The sequence below is a fragment of the Nothobranchius furzeri genome, chromosome 8 (assembly GCF_043380555.1).
Source record: "Nothobranchius furzeri strain GRZ-AD chromosome 8, NfurGRZ-RIMD1, whole genome shotgun sequence".
Lineage (NCBI taxonomy): Eukaryota > Metazoa > Chordata > Actinopteri > Cyprinodontiformes > Nothobranchiidae > Nothobranchius > Nothobranchius furzeri.
The window spans coordinates 69977156-69993800 of NC_091748.1; the positions used below are offsets into that span (position 1 = coordinate 69977156).

At 42.5% G+C, this 16645-nt stretch overlaps 1 protein-coding gene across 2 annotated transcripts; it reads left to right on the plus strand.

The window, feature by feature from the left end:
• Window positions 1–5529: 5529 nt before the first annotated feature.
• On the plus strand, window positions 5530–8824 carry dmrt2b (doublesex and mab-3 related transcription factor 2b). 2 transcript variants are annotated; one of them, XM_015971007.3, is made up of 4 exons: window positions 5530–5654; window positions 5864–6226; window positions 7209–7311; window positions 7875–8824. In XM_015971007.3, the coding sequence occupies exons 2-4, from the start codon at window positions 5864–5866 to the stop codon at window positions 8654–8656; spliced, it is 1248 nt and encodes a 415-aa protein (XP_015826493.3). In that variant the 5' UTR covers window positions 5530–5654; the 3' UTR covers window positions 8657–8824. The 2 variants fall into 2 exon arrangements, with proteins under 2 accessions (XP_015826493.3, XP_015826492.3); XM_015971006.3 differs by lacking the exon at window positions 5530–5654 and having other exon boundaries at window positions 5685–6226.
• Window positions 8825–16645: the final 7821 nt, after the last annotated feature.

Sequence of the window (16645 nt, forward strand, 5' to 3'; positions counted from 1 at the left end):
TACTCCTGGAGTGTCCCCCACAGGGTGTCCCTGGGGACACGGTCATAAGCACTATCTACAGGAGTCTTCCCTGATTTAATGAAAATTGCCAAGGTGGTTCCATTATTTAAGAGCGGTGATAAACAGAGTTTCACTAATTACAGGCCAGTGTCACTGCTTCCACACTTTTCCAAAATATTAGAAAAAGTGTTTGCATTAAGGTTGGACAAATTCATTGACGAAAATTCAATTTTAAATCATGAACAGTATGGCTTTAGGACCAAACATTCAAAAGCAATGGCAGTTATGGATTTAGTAGATAAAATTTCATCAGCAATTGACAATAAAAACCATTTCATTAGTGTTTTTATTGACTTAAAAAAGGCATTTGATGTCATTGATCATTCAAGGTTACTTCTTAAATTACACCGGTATGGAATAAGAGGGGTGGCGCATCAATGGGTTAATAGTTATTTACGCAATAGAAAACAGTTTGTTCAAATAAATAATGCTAAATCTGAATTAAAAGATATTTATTATGGTGTACCACAAGGGTCAGTCCTCGGACCTAAACTGTTCATATTGTTTATTAATGACCTGGTAAATGTGTCGAATTTATTGGCACAGTTTTATTTGCGGATGATACTACATTGTTTTATTCAGGATTAAATATACATGAAGTAACTCAAGTGATAAACAGTGAATTGATTAAAGTTAAAAAATGGTTTGATATAAATAGAATGTCAATGAACCTGAACAAAACAAACTATATACTGTTTAATAATAGAAGAAGCTGTGATGTATCTTTAATGATAGATGGAATGGAAATTCAAAGGGTAAAAGAAACCAAATTTCTTGGAGTCATGTTCGATGAGAGTCTCACGTGGAAATCACATGTAGGTTATATAAAGGGGAAAATTGCCAAAGCCATAGGGGTATTATATAGAGTCAAGTTTCTACTAAATTTGTCGGGGTTGTTAACATTGTATCACTCACTGATTGAACCATATTTATTTTATTGTTTAGAAATTTGGGGAGCCACTTGCAAAACTTTTACACAACCATTGATCATTTTGCAAAAAAGAGCATTGAGAATCATTAATAACAGTAACTATAGAGATCACACTAATCAATTATTCATTAGATACAAAATACTGAAATTTCCTGACTTGGTAGAGTGGAAAATATTGCAAATAATGTACAGAGCGAATACAAGTAATCTACCAACTAATATTCAGAAAATGTTTCATAAGAGAGTAAGTGGGTACATGTTAAAAGGAACTGATGTCTTTGAGAAACCTAGATTCAGAACCAAAGTGAGGGAATGTAACATTTCTGTAAATGGTGTAAGATTGTGGAATGCCATTAACAGGGAATTTAAAGAATCAACTACACTTGCAATATTTAAAAAATGTATAAAATCTAATGTATTTAGTAATTATGAAAAGAAGAATTATAATGTCAAAGATTAGACGTGAAAATATTATAAAGTGACCGAGGTTATATTGTGTTTGTTTGGCGGATAATTTTATTTCGTAAAAAGGGGCAGAAATCATAAGATTTTTTCTTCTGTCTGCTCCTTTTCATTCAAATGTTTTTTTTTTCAATATGTTAATGTATCCTGTATTTGTTTGTGTTTATTTTATACATTGTGAATGAAATAAAAGAAAAAAAAAAAAAAAAAAAGCTTTCTCCAAATCCACAAAACACATGTCGATTGGTTGGGCAAGCTCCCATGCCCCCTCCATCACCCTTGCAAGGGTATAGAGCTGGTCCACAGTTCCACGGCCAGGACGAAAACCATATTGCTCCTCCACAATCTGAGATTCAACTATAGATCGGACCCTCCTCTCCAGTACCTTGGAGTAGACCTTTCCAGGGAGGCAGAGGAGTGTGATCCCCCTATAGTTGGAACACACCCTCAGATCACCCTTCTTAAAGATGGAGACCACCACCCTGGTCTGCCACTCCACAGGAACTGCCCCCGATGACCACGCAATGTTGCAGAGATGTGTCAACCATGACAGCCCTACAACATCCATAGCCTTGAGATACCCAGGACGAACTTCATCCGCCCCTGGGGCTCCCCCGCTGTGTAGTTGTTTGACTACCTCAGCAACTTCTGCCCCCGTGATTGGACAGTCCATCCCCAGGTCTCCCGGCTCTGGTTCCTCCTCGGAATGTGCATAGGTGGGATTGAGGAGCTCCTCAAAATATTCCTTCCACCATCCAACTATAGCCTCATTTGACGTCAGCAGCTCCCCATCCCCACTGTAAACAGTGTGAGCGAGTTGCTGCCTTCCTCTCCTGAGGCACCAGACAGTTTGCCAGAACCTCTTTGGATCGATAGTCTTTCTCCATGGCCTCACCAAACTCCTCCCATGCCCAAGATTTTGCCTCGGCAACTGCTACTGCTGCACCCTTCTTGGCTATCCGGTACCTGTCTGCTGCCTCCAGAGACCCACAGACCAGCCACACCCTGTAGGCCTCCTTCTTCAGCCTGACGGCTCCCCGAACCTCTGGTGTCCACCAGCGGGTACGGGGGTTGCCACCACGACTGGCACCGACCACCTTGCGACCACAGCTAGCAACAGCCACCTCAACAATTGCGGAGTGGAACAAGGCCCACTCGGAGTCAATGTCCCCCACTGCTCTCGGGACGCGGTCAAAGCTCTGCCGGAGGTGGGAGTTGAAGACAATCTTAACAGGTTCTTCTGCCAGGCGTTCCCAGCAGACCCTCATTATGCGTTTGGGTCTGCCAGGTCTGCCAAGTCTGCGGGGTGCATCTTCCCCTGCCATCTGATCCAACTCACCACCAGGTGGTGATCAGTTGACAGCTCCGCTCCTCTCTTCACTCGGGTGTCCAAAACATACGGCCGTAGGTCAGATGATATGACTACAAAGTCTATCATCGACCTGCGACCTAGGTTGCCCTGGTACCAAGTGTACCGATGGGCATCCTTCTGTTCGAACATGGTGTTCGTTATGGCCAAACTGCGGCTTGCACAGAAGTCCAATAATGAAACACCACTCAAGTTCAGATCAGGCGGGCCGTTCCTCCCAATCACACCCCTCCAGGTCAAGCTGTCATTGCCCACGTGAGCATTGAAGTCCCCCAGCAGGACAAAGGAGTCCCCTAATGGAGCACTATCTAGCACTCGTCCCAGGAACTCCAAAAAGGGTGGGTACTCTGAACTGATATTTGGCCCATAAGCACAAACAACAGTCAGGACCCATTCTCCGACCCAAAGGCGCAGGGAAGCTACCCTCTCGTCCCCCGGGGTAAACCCCAACACACAGACAGAGAGTCTTGGGGCTAACAAAAAGCCAACCCCAGCCCTCCGCCTCTCACCCGGAGCAACTCCAGCAAAGGAGAATGTCCAACCCCTCTCAAGGACTTGGGTTCCAGAGCCATTGTGTCGAGGTGAGTCCGTCTATATATAGCCGGTACCGCTCAACCTCTGCCACAAGCTCTTGCTCCTTCCCCGCCAGCGAGGTGACGTTCCATGTCCCAAAAGCCAATTTTCTTGTCCGGGGATCGGACCGCCAAGGCTCCCGCCTTGGTCTGCCACCCGATCCACATTGCACTATTATTATTATTATTATTATTATTATTATTATTGAGTTTGTTGTCAGTAGCCAGGAGCAACAACAACGGCGACCTCGCGGATCTTTGACCACAGTGGACCGGCGAATCCCAATAGCCTCCTCTATCCCTTGCCGGCAACCTCTAGTTCAGTTACCCAGCAGGCAGGAGGAGCCTTGTTTTTGGAGTTGCTTAAACATGTTTTTCTTACTAAAAGGGCCCAAAGACCTCCGGTAGCTTCAGTTTAGCCTGTAGCTAATCTTCTGCTGATCTCAGAGGAGCGGAGGATGAGCTAACATAAGCAGTCAGGACGCCTGGCTCCGATCGCAGCAGTCTGAGTTTCTGATTGCACTTTTTGCAGAACGACTCCACAGGCGACCAGCACAACTACAACTTCGCACGAAAACCAGGCAGCTGCATCGGAAGTTTGGCTTTGGGATTAGCTCAATTAGCTATAGCTACATTGGTTCATTTTGGTTCATTTGCTCCCGCCCTCAGCTCCACTTCTTTTGTAATTTTTGGATTGTGACAAGAAGTGACACAACCAAAATGGTGGTGGTAGGAACCACCATTTTTGACCTAAAAATGAAAAATTATAGAAATGGGTGGTCCTATGTCAAGTATCTATGTCTATGTTTATAGCAATGCTATGTTAGCAAATGTTTACGAGACATGAAAAAAAGGTTAATTTGCTTTCCAAATATGCCCATGCAGCTTTAATAGCCTACTGTAGGTTATTTCCTTATGAGCAAAGATCCAATGAAATTATCAATTTTAAAAGAAAACAGCTCACAGAGTAAGATCAAAACAAGAAAGAATGTAGATTTAGTTACTCTTGACTTGTGTAAACATTTCTCTGCTTTTACACAGAAATGTTTTATTTTTTGTTTATTGTTCATGAGTGGAGATCATCGGTGGAGATGCTGAGTTCATCCACTTGTGAATTACACAATAACTGACAAGTATTAAAGAAAAGACTCTTTGAATCACTTGACATTTAAGTGATGCTATTTTTCCATCTTTCGGCACGTTTACAAGATTCACAATCAACCAGACCAGGACCTGCACTTAAGTGGTCATCAAAAGAAAAGTATAAACATTTATTTCAGGGATTTGAATTTTCACTTGTTGCATGAATCTGCTTCATTAAAATGTAGGTCCTATGTTCAACTTTGCTCCCGCTGAGCAGCAAAAACTTGCAGCATAAATGATTTTAATTATAATGAATGATATTTAACATGGACATTTGTAGCAGCTCTGGAGGACAGCCACTGACCTGTCTAGCAAAGCTCCTGCTGCTGAGGCCTTCAGTTGTGACATGATGAAAGCTAGAGTCACCCCGGGTGTATTTACGGCGTGCATCCAGGAGGGCGCACACTTTCACAGCATCACACAGGGAGCCAGTGGTGCACTGTGGCAAAATGCTTTAATACCTGCAAAGTTTACAACATGTATGCTGTTGAAGGGATGAACATTAACTTAGAATAACAAAAGGAGCTAAATCTACATGCATTTCAGGATAAAATCATGACGGAGTCACAAACACATTAGTGAAAATGTTTAGGAGCATGTATGTCAAATGCTGCAGATTTTTCCATTTTTGTTAGAATAACTGAATCATATAGCATAAAGACAGATTATGTGAGGTTATTACGAGCATAAAGTTGACTCTTGATTAAAATGAAAATGATATTTTGTCGTATTCTTTCTTACATGAGGTATGTATCCTGCAGGCTGCATCTGACATAAACCCCGCCTCACTCCATTCCATATTATTTATCTGTATTCAAAATTGCAAATTGTTTTTTTTTTGTGCAATTAATTACTCATAATTTCACGGATCCATAAAATAGGTGTGTTCTTGGCAGGTAGAGGCTCTTTTGGGGGGGGGGGGGGTCTGGCTGTGGACGGACACCCCCTAATTGCTAACTGGTGCTGCTGGGTCCCGCGCCTGGAGCTTCTTCCAGGAAAACAGCAGCAGCTGAGGCAGGCTTAACATTTCAAACGTCTGACGGTGCCGCAAAGTTTCCAGCCTGAAACACAAAAGCGGTGCAGCAGCAGGCTGGTGCAGGACGCCACATGTGTCCAGGTTAGTGGGAATGGGGATTAGGCTCCTAATTTCTGGTGATGGAAGCTGATTTATGGTCAGTGAAAGAGCTTTAGAGTATCGGCAACGCATGAAGGAATTTAAATTATACCTTTATTTAGCTACGTCTGCTGTGCGTCATCATGCATTCATTTGTCCGTAAACAACAGAACCCTGCAACCCGGATTAAAGGTGGAACTATTTTGTCACAGATGTCCGTTCAGTTGGAAGGAGGCCCGCAGCTGGAAACTTCTGCAAAAAGTGATGCACTCAAATCGGAAGAAGTGTTTGACGTGACGAGTCCTGACGCACGCAGCTACCCCGCAGACGGAGAAGAGGCGCAGTCCCCAGTGGGCCACCTGCAGAAAGCACGCAAGATGGCCCGCAGCCCCAAATGTGCTCGCTGTCGGAACCACGGTGTCGTTTCGTGTTTGAAAGGCCACAAACGCTTCTGCCGCTGGAGGGACTGTCAGTGCGCCTGCTGCCTGCTGGTGGTGGAGCGGCAGCGCGTCATGGCGGCGCAGGTCGCGCTCAGGAGGCAGCAGGCTGCGGAGGTGAGGAGAGCGCAAGGACAGGTCAGTGAATCCGCCTGGGAGACAAATCACTCCAGGGTTACTGCGTAAAAGACGCTTAAAGATGCACATGAGAAGGGTGGGGAAAAAATAAATTAATAGAACCTGCATGCTATTCTTGTAGAGAAAATAATAAATTAGAAGGGATGGATCCCCTAAAACATTCACTGCAGCGTAATTGGTTTATAAATTCACAGAGAAAAACAAACATTAATTAGTGTAGATTTAATGCGCTTTTACTACAGTTAAAGTTTTACTATTTATTTAGTTATAACATTGAGAGTGCTATATATATATATATATATATATATATATATATATATATATATATATATATATGGGTGTGTGGGTGTGTGTGTGTAAATTAGATACTTATGTATGTGAGAGGGAGTAATAAAATATCTTTTTAAATGTATGTAGATTCATATCTTCAGATGAAACATCACCACCTTTATCAATTACATTTATTTCTGTTAGTTACATGATGCAGAAAGAAGTCAACAAAATATCACATTTTAATTTTCAATAATGTTTACAGAACTGAACTGAATCTGGTAATAATGTCAGATAACGCTTTAAAATGAGGGTCATACATTACTTAGTGCATTATTAAGCATTAATAAACAAAGGCTCCCTTTATTAACGTTAATTATTAAATTTCCTCAAGTTTAGGACAAAAGGTGTGTGTGTGTGTGTGTGGGGGGGGGGGTCAGCTTAGTAATGCATAAGTGTTAACATCAATATTAAGCAGTTTTTAGTGCTTTATTTAATAGTTTATTAATGCCTAATAATGCACTAAATAACACTAAAAAAGGGACCCTTTTTGTGAAGTGTTACCCAAAGTACTAAAAAATATATATTTTTATCCCATTATGTTGCTGCTGTGTCATAATTAATGCATCGATTCCCTGTACCACTAGACCGGTGTCTCTGTATTACATGATTATGTCCAAACGTCTGATTCCTGTTCACCTGCTCCTCTCAGGGTAGGAAGGGGGTGAAGTGTGCCGGTCCGCTGAGGAGGACAGCGAGTCCATGTTTCACCAGAGCAGCTGAGCCAAGCATGGCAGCTAAGAGCCTCCCGCAGGGTAACGCTCACCCAGACTTTGTTAGGAGATGCCATTGTGTCGCTGCCTGTAGCTTGTTGCACTGACAGAAACTCCCTACGAGTGTGTGTTCATGTCACTTTAAAGAGAAATCTGTTTGTTGGGGGAACTTCCTGCTGTCCTCAAGCTCATTTAAAAGACAATTCTGTGTTTTTGTAATTGCAGCTGCGTTCAAATGCTCCGCACCTCCAGCACTCCTTTATTAACACATAAAACAACATACTTAATCCGTGTAAACAAACCCAAACATTGTGACTTCACTGCTTCATAATAACCCGCCTTTATTGTGATTTAGTGTTTTAATACCTGCTAGCTTGCATTCAGCTCCTGCTGGAAGCTTCATGTACCCTCAGCAGAATGGAAGAAGACAAAACAACAAGCCACATAATTAAAATAATAAACAGCGTTCAAACATAAACAAGGCGCTCAATTGGTTGGAACAATTTTATTATCCACAAAATGACTAAAGATTAAGTGTAACACTAGAATGTTTGTGTGTGTGTGTGTGTGTGTGTGTGTGTGTGTGTGTGTGTGTGTATGTTCAGGGTTAAAACTTTTGATGCCTCCGGAGGACGATGCATCCAGCTGGTCCAAGCAGCCTCAGCATCACAGAACTCATTTTCCGAGTTCTTCCATCAGCGCTCGAATGAGGAAGAGGAGAGCCTTTGCAGACAAGGAGCTGGAGAACGTGCTGCTGGAGCACGAGCTGAGACAGAGAGAGCTGCAGAACGATATTTCCTTTTCCTTCTCTCCTCTAATCCCCATACTGCACCCGTCACCCCTACCCGTCTCCCCTGACCTCCACTGCTGCTCTTCCAACAAGGACCCTTCCCCTGCAGAGACCTCCAGCTGTGTGCCTGTATATAAATACAAGCCTCTTTGTGAGTGTGGCCTCCAGTTTTATGAGCTTTTCCAGCTAAAGAGCAGGTCCTCCACAGGAGGCGACTATAATGACTTCATGTTACGCCAAAGCTCAGTGCAGCATGGGGAGGATGAGGAAGTGCACAGTCGCTGGAAAGACTGTGGGAAGAAAGTCCAACCAGAACCTTTACTTCCACCATCACAACAAAGACTGAGAGATGATGCCAACTTCACCTCCGTTGCTGTTCCTGGATCAGATCAGAGTGTTCTGACGGAGCCAGGCTTCGCTGCACACAGCAGGACTTTTGATCCCAGACCTTTTGCAGCTGGAAGCTGGACCGCAGACACTCCATCTGCCCAGGCAGGTCCTCGTCTTCACGCCATGGACAGCCCTCACTGCAGCTCAGTGAGAACTTCAGCTATGAAGCCGTTACCTTTCTCTGTAGAGGCTCTTCTGAGGGCCTGACAGGAAAATGGAAAGTATATTTTATTGCACTTTGAGACTTGAATTAAATGCTATATTATATTACATTTTATTATTCTATTTTTTTTATAAACATGTATTTTACAATTTTGTATAAAAACGTACCGCTAAAAGTTATTTACACACTTATTATATTTTCCTATGTCTACTTTGGCCAAATTGGGAGAAATGCATTTTCTAATGTTTTCTTCTTTGTAACATGATCATGCAAGTAATTAAATCCAGTTTAAATAATGATCATGCATTTGTTCATGTTTCCTGCTATAAAATATAAAATGTAAGGATGTGCACGTGTGTCTCTTTTTTTAAATTTGATTGAATAAAATTTTAAAAGAATTAAATGAGTATGAAGTGAAACAGTTTGCAAAGAATACATCTAACTGCTATGATTGTTGGAGTCAATTTCAGCCTCAAAACGGCAAGAAAGTTGGAATTTTTGGTAGAAATCCCACTGAATTGGTGTTTGCTGCATTTGTGCATCAAAACTACAAGGAAATGAGATTTGTGATAAAAAGTAAAGTATTTTATTACAATTTAGCCCCAAAGTCTCTATTTTTTCACAATTTATCCTAATTTGTTTGTAACTTAGGCATACAATAACTCTTCCTCTCCTTTTTCTTCTACTGGGAATGTCAGATTCTGCTTTTTGTCTCCAGTGAGTCACAATTTAGTTTCATAAATTTCAAACCCTCTCAAAAGTTGTCAAACCTCTTGAAGTTCCTGAGTCATGGAAGCGAAACCAAGACACCTAAGACAGAGTTAGTCCTGCATGTTCTCAAACTTGTTAAAACTTCCAGAAACACGAGTTTGACTTCCTGCAACACATGGGCAACTCATAAACTTTTTGAGACATTTTGGAAAATCTTTTGCAAATTTGCACGATTTAAAGGACTTCAACAGTTGTCTCTGCAGGATCATTAAAAGTATGGACATTTAAAGAGCAAGTCACCCCCTACAAGAAACTTACTTCACTCCCACTTCATGTTTGAAAAATGCAACAAATGCTGTTGCCTGGCAGACCGAGAGGGCGGAGCCGCCAACAAATACACACACACAAGGCTCACAACGACATTGTGACATCATAATGTATCAGCTGACGTGTACCTCTTAGCCAATAGCGGTAGCAGATCTAAATTAAAATACAGTGCAGAAATTTTCCCTGACGACGGCACAACACTGACAGTCTTAGGCAGAATATTTAAATGTGAACTAAGTGAACTGAAGTGCCAAATTATTGAATACATGTGTATACAGCACAACTAGACACTCGTTTATATAGTTTATCAGCAAAAAAAAGTTGATTTGGGGGTGACTTGCTCTTTAACTTATTTATCATCAGGATTTTATGTTTCTCTCCTCCATCAGAAAAGCAGTGAACTTGTTTATAGTCTGTGTTTCTGATTTTAAACCCACTACATGGTACACTGTCTCATATCTTTAGCAGAATAATTTTATCACACCAGCCAACCGAGAATAGAGATGAGCAGGAGTGTAGTGGTGTTGCCTAGGCGACATTGTTCTGACGCCAATCATCTTAGTTTGATTTCTATCCACTTTTTAAACCTTTTCTCTCCTCCAGTTTTTTGTTTTTCTGCTCCGTAATCTCACAGAGATGAAGGTCAGATACTTTTGACAACTCTGGACCTCGTGGCGTCAACACTGAGGCGATAGCACTGTCTTTGTTTGTGAATGTCTACCAGCATATCAAAACGCCTCTCTGCTTCAGACGGCAAAGAAAGGATTGGCACAAAAGGAGGAAAAGGTTGTTTTTTTCAGTATGAAAAACACAGAACGTGTCTCTGTGCTCACTGAACATTATCTCTGTCTCTTTTACAACATTTAAACGTCTAGAAACAGCCTTTTTCACCATGAGGATAAAAATGTCATCTACAAAGATGACATTTTGTGTGGAGAACAACATTAAAGCATGAATCTTAGTTTTTTCTTTTCGGGACTCTGGTAGTTTGTCCTAAAGTTGAAGAGGAAGCAGTCGGCTGTTTCTCCTTCTCTGATGTTACTGAGCGGAGAACCTCTCACACCAGTGGTGTTCTGTTGCTAAATACAAGAGTGCAAAATGAACGGAGCACCCAGGAGGTGCTGCGGGTCGGCCACACGAACAACCGGATGGTCCAATAGCTTTCGAAATGTGTTATTGGCCGAGGTTTTTAGACAAATGCAGGAGAACCACTTTATAAATATTTTCTTTGTTTTTTACATCCACTATATATTTATGGATATACAGAACATTGTTAACTCGTTCACTGCCGATGACGACTAAAGTCGTCATTTGCATTTTTTTACTGTGTGGGCGTCGGAACGAGCCCCCGCACCGTGAGAACAAACATCTCAGCTCTAAAGCTGATCGTCATCCGCATACGTCACTCGTCACGTGATCAAGATGCAGATAATCCATGTGTTAGGAGATCGTTTTGGGCCGCTGCTGTAAAAAAAAGTGATGCGTGAACCGGAAAAGCTTCTGCCGATCACAATACGAGAACGGATTATGAAAGAACGGATAATGCTCGAAACACTTGGATTCCTCCTGATGTAGGAGGTGAGTCTCCTCTTTGTTTTGGTGGATTTGGCGTCAACATCATCCTAGCCCGCGACGTTCTGTGACTCTCAAAGAAACAGTTAAAATGGTGAGAAACGCTGGCAGCGAATGGAAAAACTGTTTTAGACGAATTTGGTTTCCAAATTTGCCATTGCAGTTTTAGAATACATGTTGGGTCTTTAGGGCCTCACATGGACACGCACCATCATACATCTGTGATCTTCTCAGTCCCTACACCCCCAGCAGGTCCCCGAGGTCCAGTTTCCAAGCTGGGATCACGGAGCCCTTAAAGGATACTTGCTGCTGTCACTTAGACTGACTTTCAGCTATTTTATGCCTATTTACATCTTCTTTTATGAATTTAGTTGTGTGTGTATTCATGTTTTTAGTCATTCTTATTTTTAATTTATGCTGCTTTAAAGTGTTTTAGTCCTCTTTCCTTCTCCCTCAAAAGGCATAGCCTTTTGCCAGGCCACAGTTGTAAAAAAAAAGTCTGTTCTTAATCTGTTTTGCCTGGTTGAATAAAGGTAAAAAGAAAAAAAAAGCCTACTGGTTGTGCAGCGCATCAGGCTAAAGACCAAAGGTCACAGATCATTTGCTGCTGTGGCCTCCAGACTCTGGAACTCTCTCCCCCTGAGCCTGAGATCAGTGGACTCAGTGGTCTCCTTTAAAAAGCAGGTGAACACTCACCTGTTCAAGCTGGATTTGTGTGACCTTCATCACCACCTTCTCCTTATTCTGCTCTTTCCACCAATCCCGTCATTCCTAGCATCCACTGATTTCCCTCTTTTCTATTCATTTTCTCTTTCTCTTTCCATACATTTTAATCACATTTTTAACTTTTGTTTTTTCTTATTTTAAACATATTTTTTTAATAATAAAAAAAAGTAAATACATTTTTTGGGTTGCTGTGAAGCAGCTCATGATTTTTATCTTGACAGGCGCCAAATAAAAGATAATTTGTCTTTCTTTCTGTGAAGTTGAGGCTTGTTTCTGCCACAGGCTGAAAGAATCCAGAACAACTTCTGTTTTTATCTGCAGCTCCTAACCTTCCTGCCATTTATTATTTTACATTTCTATTTTTAGCCAGATTAATCTTACGAGTTCATGGTAGAAAAACATAGCTTCTGTTTTCTGCGCAACTCTCATTTCTATTTTCCCATCTCACAAGCTCTATCAGCTGCAGACCAAATAAACAAAGCATTCCTCTATTTTCAATACCCACACATTAGAGTCTGTACACTTTACCACCACTGGCTTGTTCCTTTTGTTTCATTAAGCAATCAAAGTTCAGCTTTTTTTTTTTGATTGATTGATCAAAAATCCAAATTTTTCTTATTTTCTTGCATCTGCTGGTGTTGAACTCATCATTCAAAGGAGCGTTTCACTGCATTCTGGCCTCAGATCAAGACCTGACTGCTGCAGTCCAACCCCACCACCCGTTTGGTATGATCGGTTGGTGCCCCACCCCCGCCCCAGCAGATCATCAGCAACATTTAGTATCAGGGTTCAGTGGAAAGCCTTTGATCGTCCTGCCAGCTCGCCTTATTACAGACTAAAAGTGGACTAAAGAAAATATGTCTTGGTGTGGCAAGGTCGTTCCCCTTGGCACGAGTAAAGGAGGCAATCTGGGTTTAATGATGTTGAGAGTTTGGACAGAAAAGAGGCGTTTCTGATGTGATAAAAACAGTTTAAAGGGTTGTTGTAGATGTTTGATGCAGAGGCTTAAAAATGAGACGTTTCCCTCAGAGTTAAGTCAGCGAGAGCAGCTATGAGATTATGGAGCTTCAAAGTTAGGTTCTCAAATGTTTAATAAGTGCTGACATGGCAGAAACCAGAGTTTGCACCAATTTATAGATTTTTGGTTCTTCGACATCTATCATGTGGGATACGGGTGTGATTTTAGTTGGAACAGTAAAATTATTATGATACAGAACTTTGAAATTTTACGCTGGTGCTTGTTTGGATATCTTCATGGGTTGGGCGAGTGCCTGATGCCCTCGGCAGTTTTAAGTGTTTTGGAGAGAAAAATAACTTCGACTCTTGTGAGCTCCAGCATGCCCTCTTATTCAGTCTCAACATACAAACACAATGGTGAGAGGTTTTTCTGTGTGCTTAATTGAAGAAAATTAGAATTAAAATCATGATTGTCACTTTGGGTAAATTAAATTTAATGAGATTTTTCACTATAAATACACTGTAAACACTGAAATAATCGTGTAATGATTTCATGTTGTTCTGCCATGCCTGCCATGTTGTTTTTTCCTGTCTGCCAGTCCTCCTGTTACTAATCAGCTTCACACAGTTCACCTGAGCCCTGCCTGATTGTCTCCCTGCTGCACCTGTGCGCTCCTCTTTTTATGTTGCACCACATTCTTACTCCCAGCGCGTCAAAAACAAACACTTGGTCAGCCACCCTCCGCGTCAGACCCCTGACGCCAAAAGTGCCCTTTTTCGTCACTTATGTGCGAAAAGGGTTTTTTCCCTTTTCTGACTGCAGATCCTAATGCAGCGTAAAACTGACACGATGGGATGTCCGCAGCCAGGGCACCAAACAAGCTCATAACCGTATCCTCGTTATTTAACCTTCCCCTCACCCCTATCCTAACCTTAACCATCTTGCTAGCAAACACGTTAGTGATGTGCCGGTCGTTCTAAAAGCTGGCTCGATGAAGTGAATGGCGGGAGCCGCCTCGTCATTGGTCGGGTTTGGACCGAGCCAACGCGAGGGGGAGGTTTCAGCTACCACGGTGGAGGTTAAAAGTAGAGGGTATGTGTAACCTCCCCCTCGCCAGATGGTATGTTCTAACGTTCCTCTTGGGCGGCAAATACGAAAATTCACAGTCAGAATGCATGGGAAACAAACGCTTGATCACAGTGAGTGTAACGTTTTAGGTAGCCAGAGGGTTACGGTAGGATGAGGGAGAGGGGAAGGTTATAAATAGAGAAACATTAAGGTTTAGGTGCGGTTAAATGTGCCGCATCAGCGGACATCCCATCGCGTCAGTTTTTCGCTGCATTGGGATCTGCAGGTAGAAAAGGAAAAAAAACCTTTTCGCACATAAGTGACGAAAAAGGGCACTTTTGGCGTCAGGGGTCTGACGCGGAGGGTGGCTGACCAAGCGTTTGTTTTTGACGCGCTGGGAATGGGGAATGTGTTGCTTTTTAAGCAAAGCTCAGTCTCTGTCTCCCTGCCAGACGACTGACAGCCTTGTGCCAGTAGAGACTCCAGCGATATTTTTTCAGCCAAGCCCTTTTCTGATTTTTTGACCACGTTTTCTGTCCACCGATTCTGCCTGCCTTGCCCCTCACGGATTCTCTCGCCCATCTGTCATCTTTGACTACCAATTCCTGCTCTGCCCCCTGATAAGTATTACTGACTTCTGCCTGCCTGTGTATGACCTTGCCTGTACCTCACCTACACATTGGATTATGGATTCATGAACGTCTGTTGGGCTGTACTAATTGTCTGTGTCATTCTGAGGAGAGGAGTTCCCCATAAGTGGCACTAAGAATTTGCAAAAAAACCAAAAAAGACGTATTGCCTACATTATATTACAGTAGCCTAACATAAGACAATCACTTTTACTGACTTCTAATTATACATAATTCCTTTTTTCCAAAGCTTTATTTTTATTTTTGCCATTCTTGGTATGGCGATGACTGTTTACGACCCTGTGTAGCTTTCCCTCTATTTATTTCAACAAGTGTCATGCAACATTGAGTATCACGACTCAGGGCTGTGCGTTTGATCTGTCTGCCAACTTGCCAAGCACTTTGCATTTGCTGCTTTGCTACTCTGCCCTGCAACAACCCTGCATGCTCCCAGCGTTCTGGTGGCCTGGCCTGACTCAAACATACTGGTGTAGGGTTACTCTGCGCTTGAGCGTATGCATTTGAAACATCTATTTGGCAAAGTTGATTTGATTTGTGACCACAGATCAGGTTTTGATGCTATTTCATTCATCTTTTTAAGATATATTTTAAAGGCTAAAAAAACATATTTAGTACGTGACTGATGGACAGAAAGCTCCAAACCATAAAACACATTTTACCTCTTCACTATTAAAAGACCCGAGTATCAAGCAGCCTTCTGACAAGCCAAGCTTTTAATCATACAGTGACCTCCTCAAGCCAAATGGAGTGATTTATTTAGACTCTAGAATACACTGCCAACAGTCATTCATCACAGTTTAGCAAAATTTCACAGTGGTATCAGAGCAATGCTTGAGTTATCTATTTTGATCCACAGAGGTCAAATCTTTGTAATTTTTCTAAAGTCTGGATCACAGCGGGCAGATATCTGATGCAAGCGTCAGCACAGCGATGAATGGGCTCTCAAACGAGACATGATCGATAGATCATCCCAACAAACACAACATACAAAGAGCTACAAACATATTTCGTTCGTTGTGAGTTAAAGTTGCACAGTTTATTCAAGATGTCCTTCGTAAAACAGACACGCAGTGGAAGCTTTTCTTCATCCTGACATGCTCCACATCTTTATGTCAGATGGTTTAAATGATTCTTCTCAGAAAATCAAACTTTTACCGTTCACGCCTTCACTAAGAGAAAGTTCAGTCAGTTTGAGGAAGTCTTTTTCATTTTGCCCCTGCGAGGTTTTAGAAAACGTTTTCTCTGTCGGAGCTGGTCTCTAAACCCGGCGATGGTCACCAGACCTAAAAGGAACAGCAATGCTCCGGTCTGCCCTCTGACAGAGGCATTCCTAATTGACTGAAGCTGGCTTCCCTTCTGACCACCGCCACCCTTTAACAGAAGACCAAACACACGGCCGCTCAGTTTAAAGAACACCTCTGTGTGTAATCGAGCTTGCTGTGGTTGGACAAGAAATTTCACAGCTTTTAAAAACATCTTTGAAACAGGCAGTGTAGAGTTCTCAGCTGCACCGCCCCACTTACCCTTATCCTGTACGATTAGGGATTTTCCACACATTGGTGTGTGTGTGTGTGTGTGTGTGTGTGTGTGTGTGTGTGTGTGTGTGTGTGTGTGTGTGTGTGTGTGTGTGTGTGTGTGTGTGTGTGTGTGTGTGTGTACCTGCCCTGTCCAGCGGCTTTGGGGACAACCAAGGGTGTTTGGTGCTGCAGCTGCACACCGATCCGGTTACCGTCACATGGTGCCATTTGGCTGCTGAAGAACTACCTCTGCAGTATTAGAAACCAAAGCAGACCACAAGACCCCACTTTTCTCACCTCGGCCTTTCAATAGCTACCTCTGCCTCCATAGAATGTTTGTTTTTTTAAATGAGACATGTACGGTGGCCCAGAAGGTTGGAAGCCAGTGCTGGTGCTTATCTCCAGCGGTCAACGGGCAATCAGGCTGGGTACACCCTGTACAGAGAGCCAGTCCAACGCAGGACAACACAGAGACACACAGGACACACAATCACACACACACAC

Coding starts and splice junctions, on each gene's coding strand:
- dmrt2b (XM_015971006.3), top strand. CDS start 5,795: ATGCATTCATTTGTCCGTAAACAACAGAACCCTGCAACCCGGATTAAA. Junction 6,227..7,208: donor TGAGGAGAGCGCAAGGACAG/GTCAGTGAATCC, acceptor TGCTCCTCTCAG/GGTAGGAAGGGGGTGAAGTG. Junction 7,312..7,874: donor AGCTAAGAGCCTCCCGCAGG/GTAACGCTCACC, acceptor GTGTATGTTCAG/GGTTAAAACTTTTGATGCCT.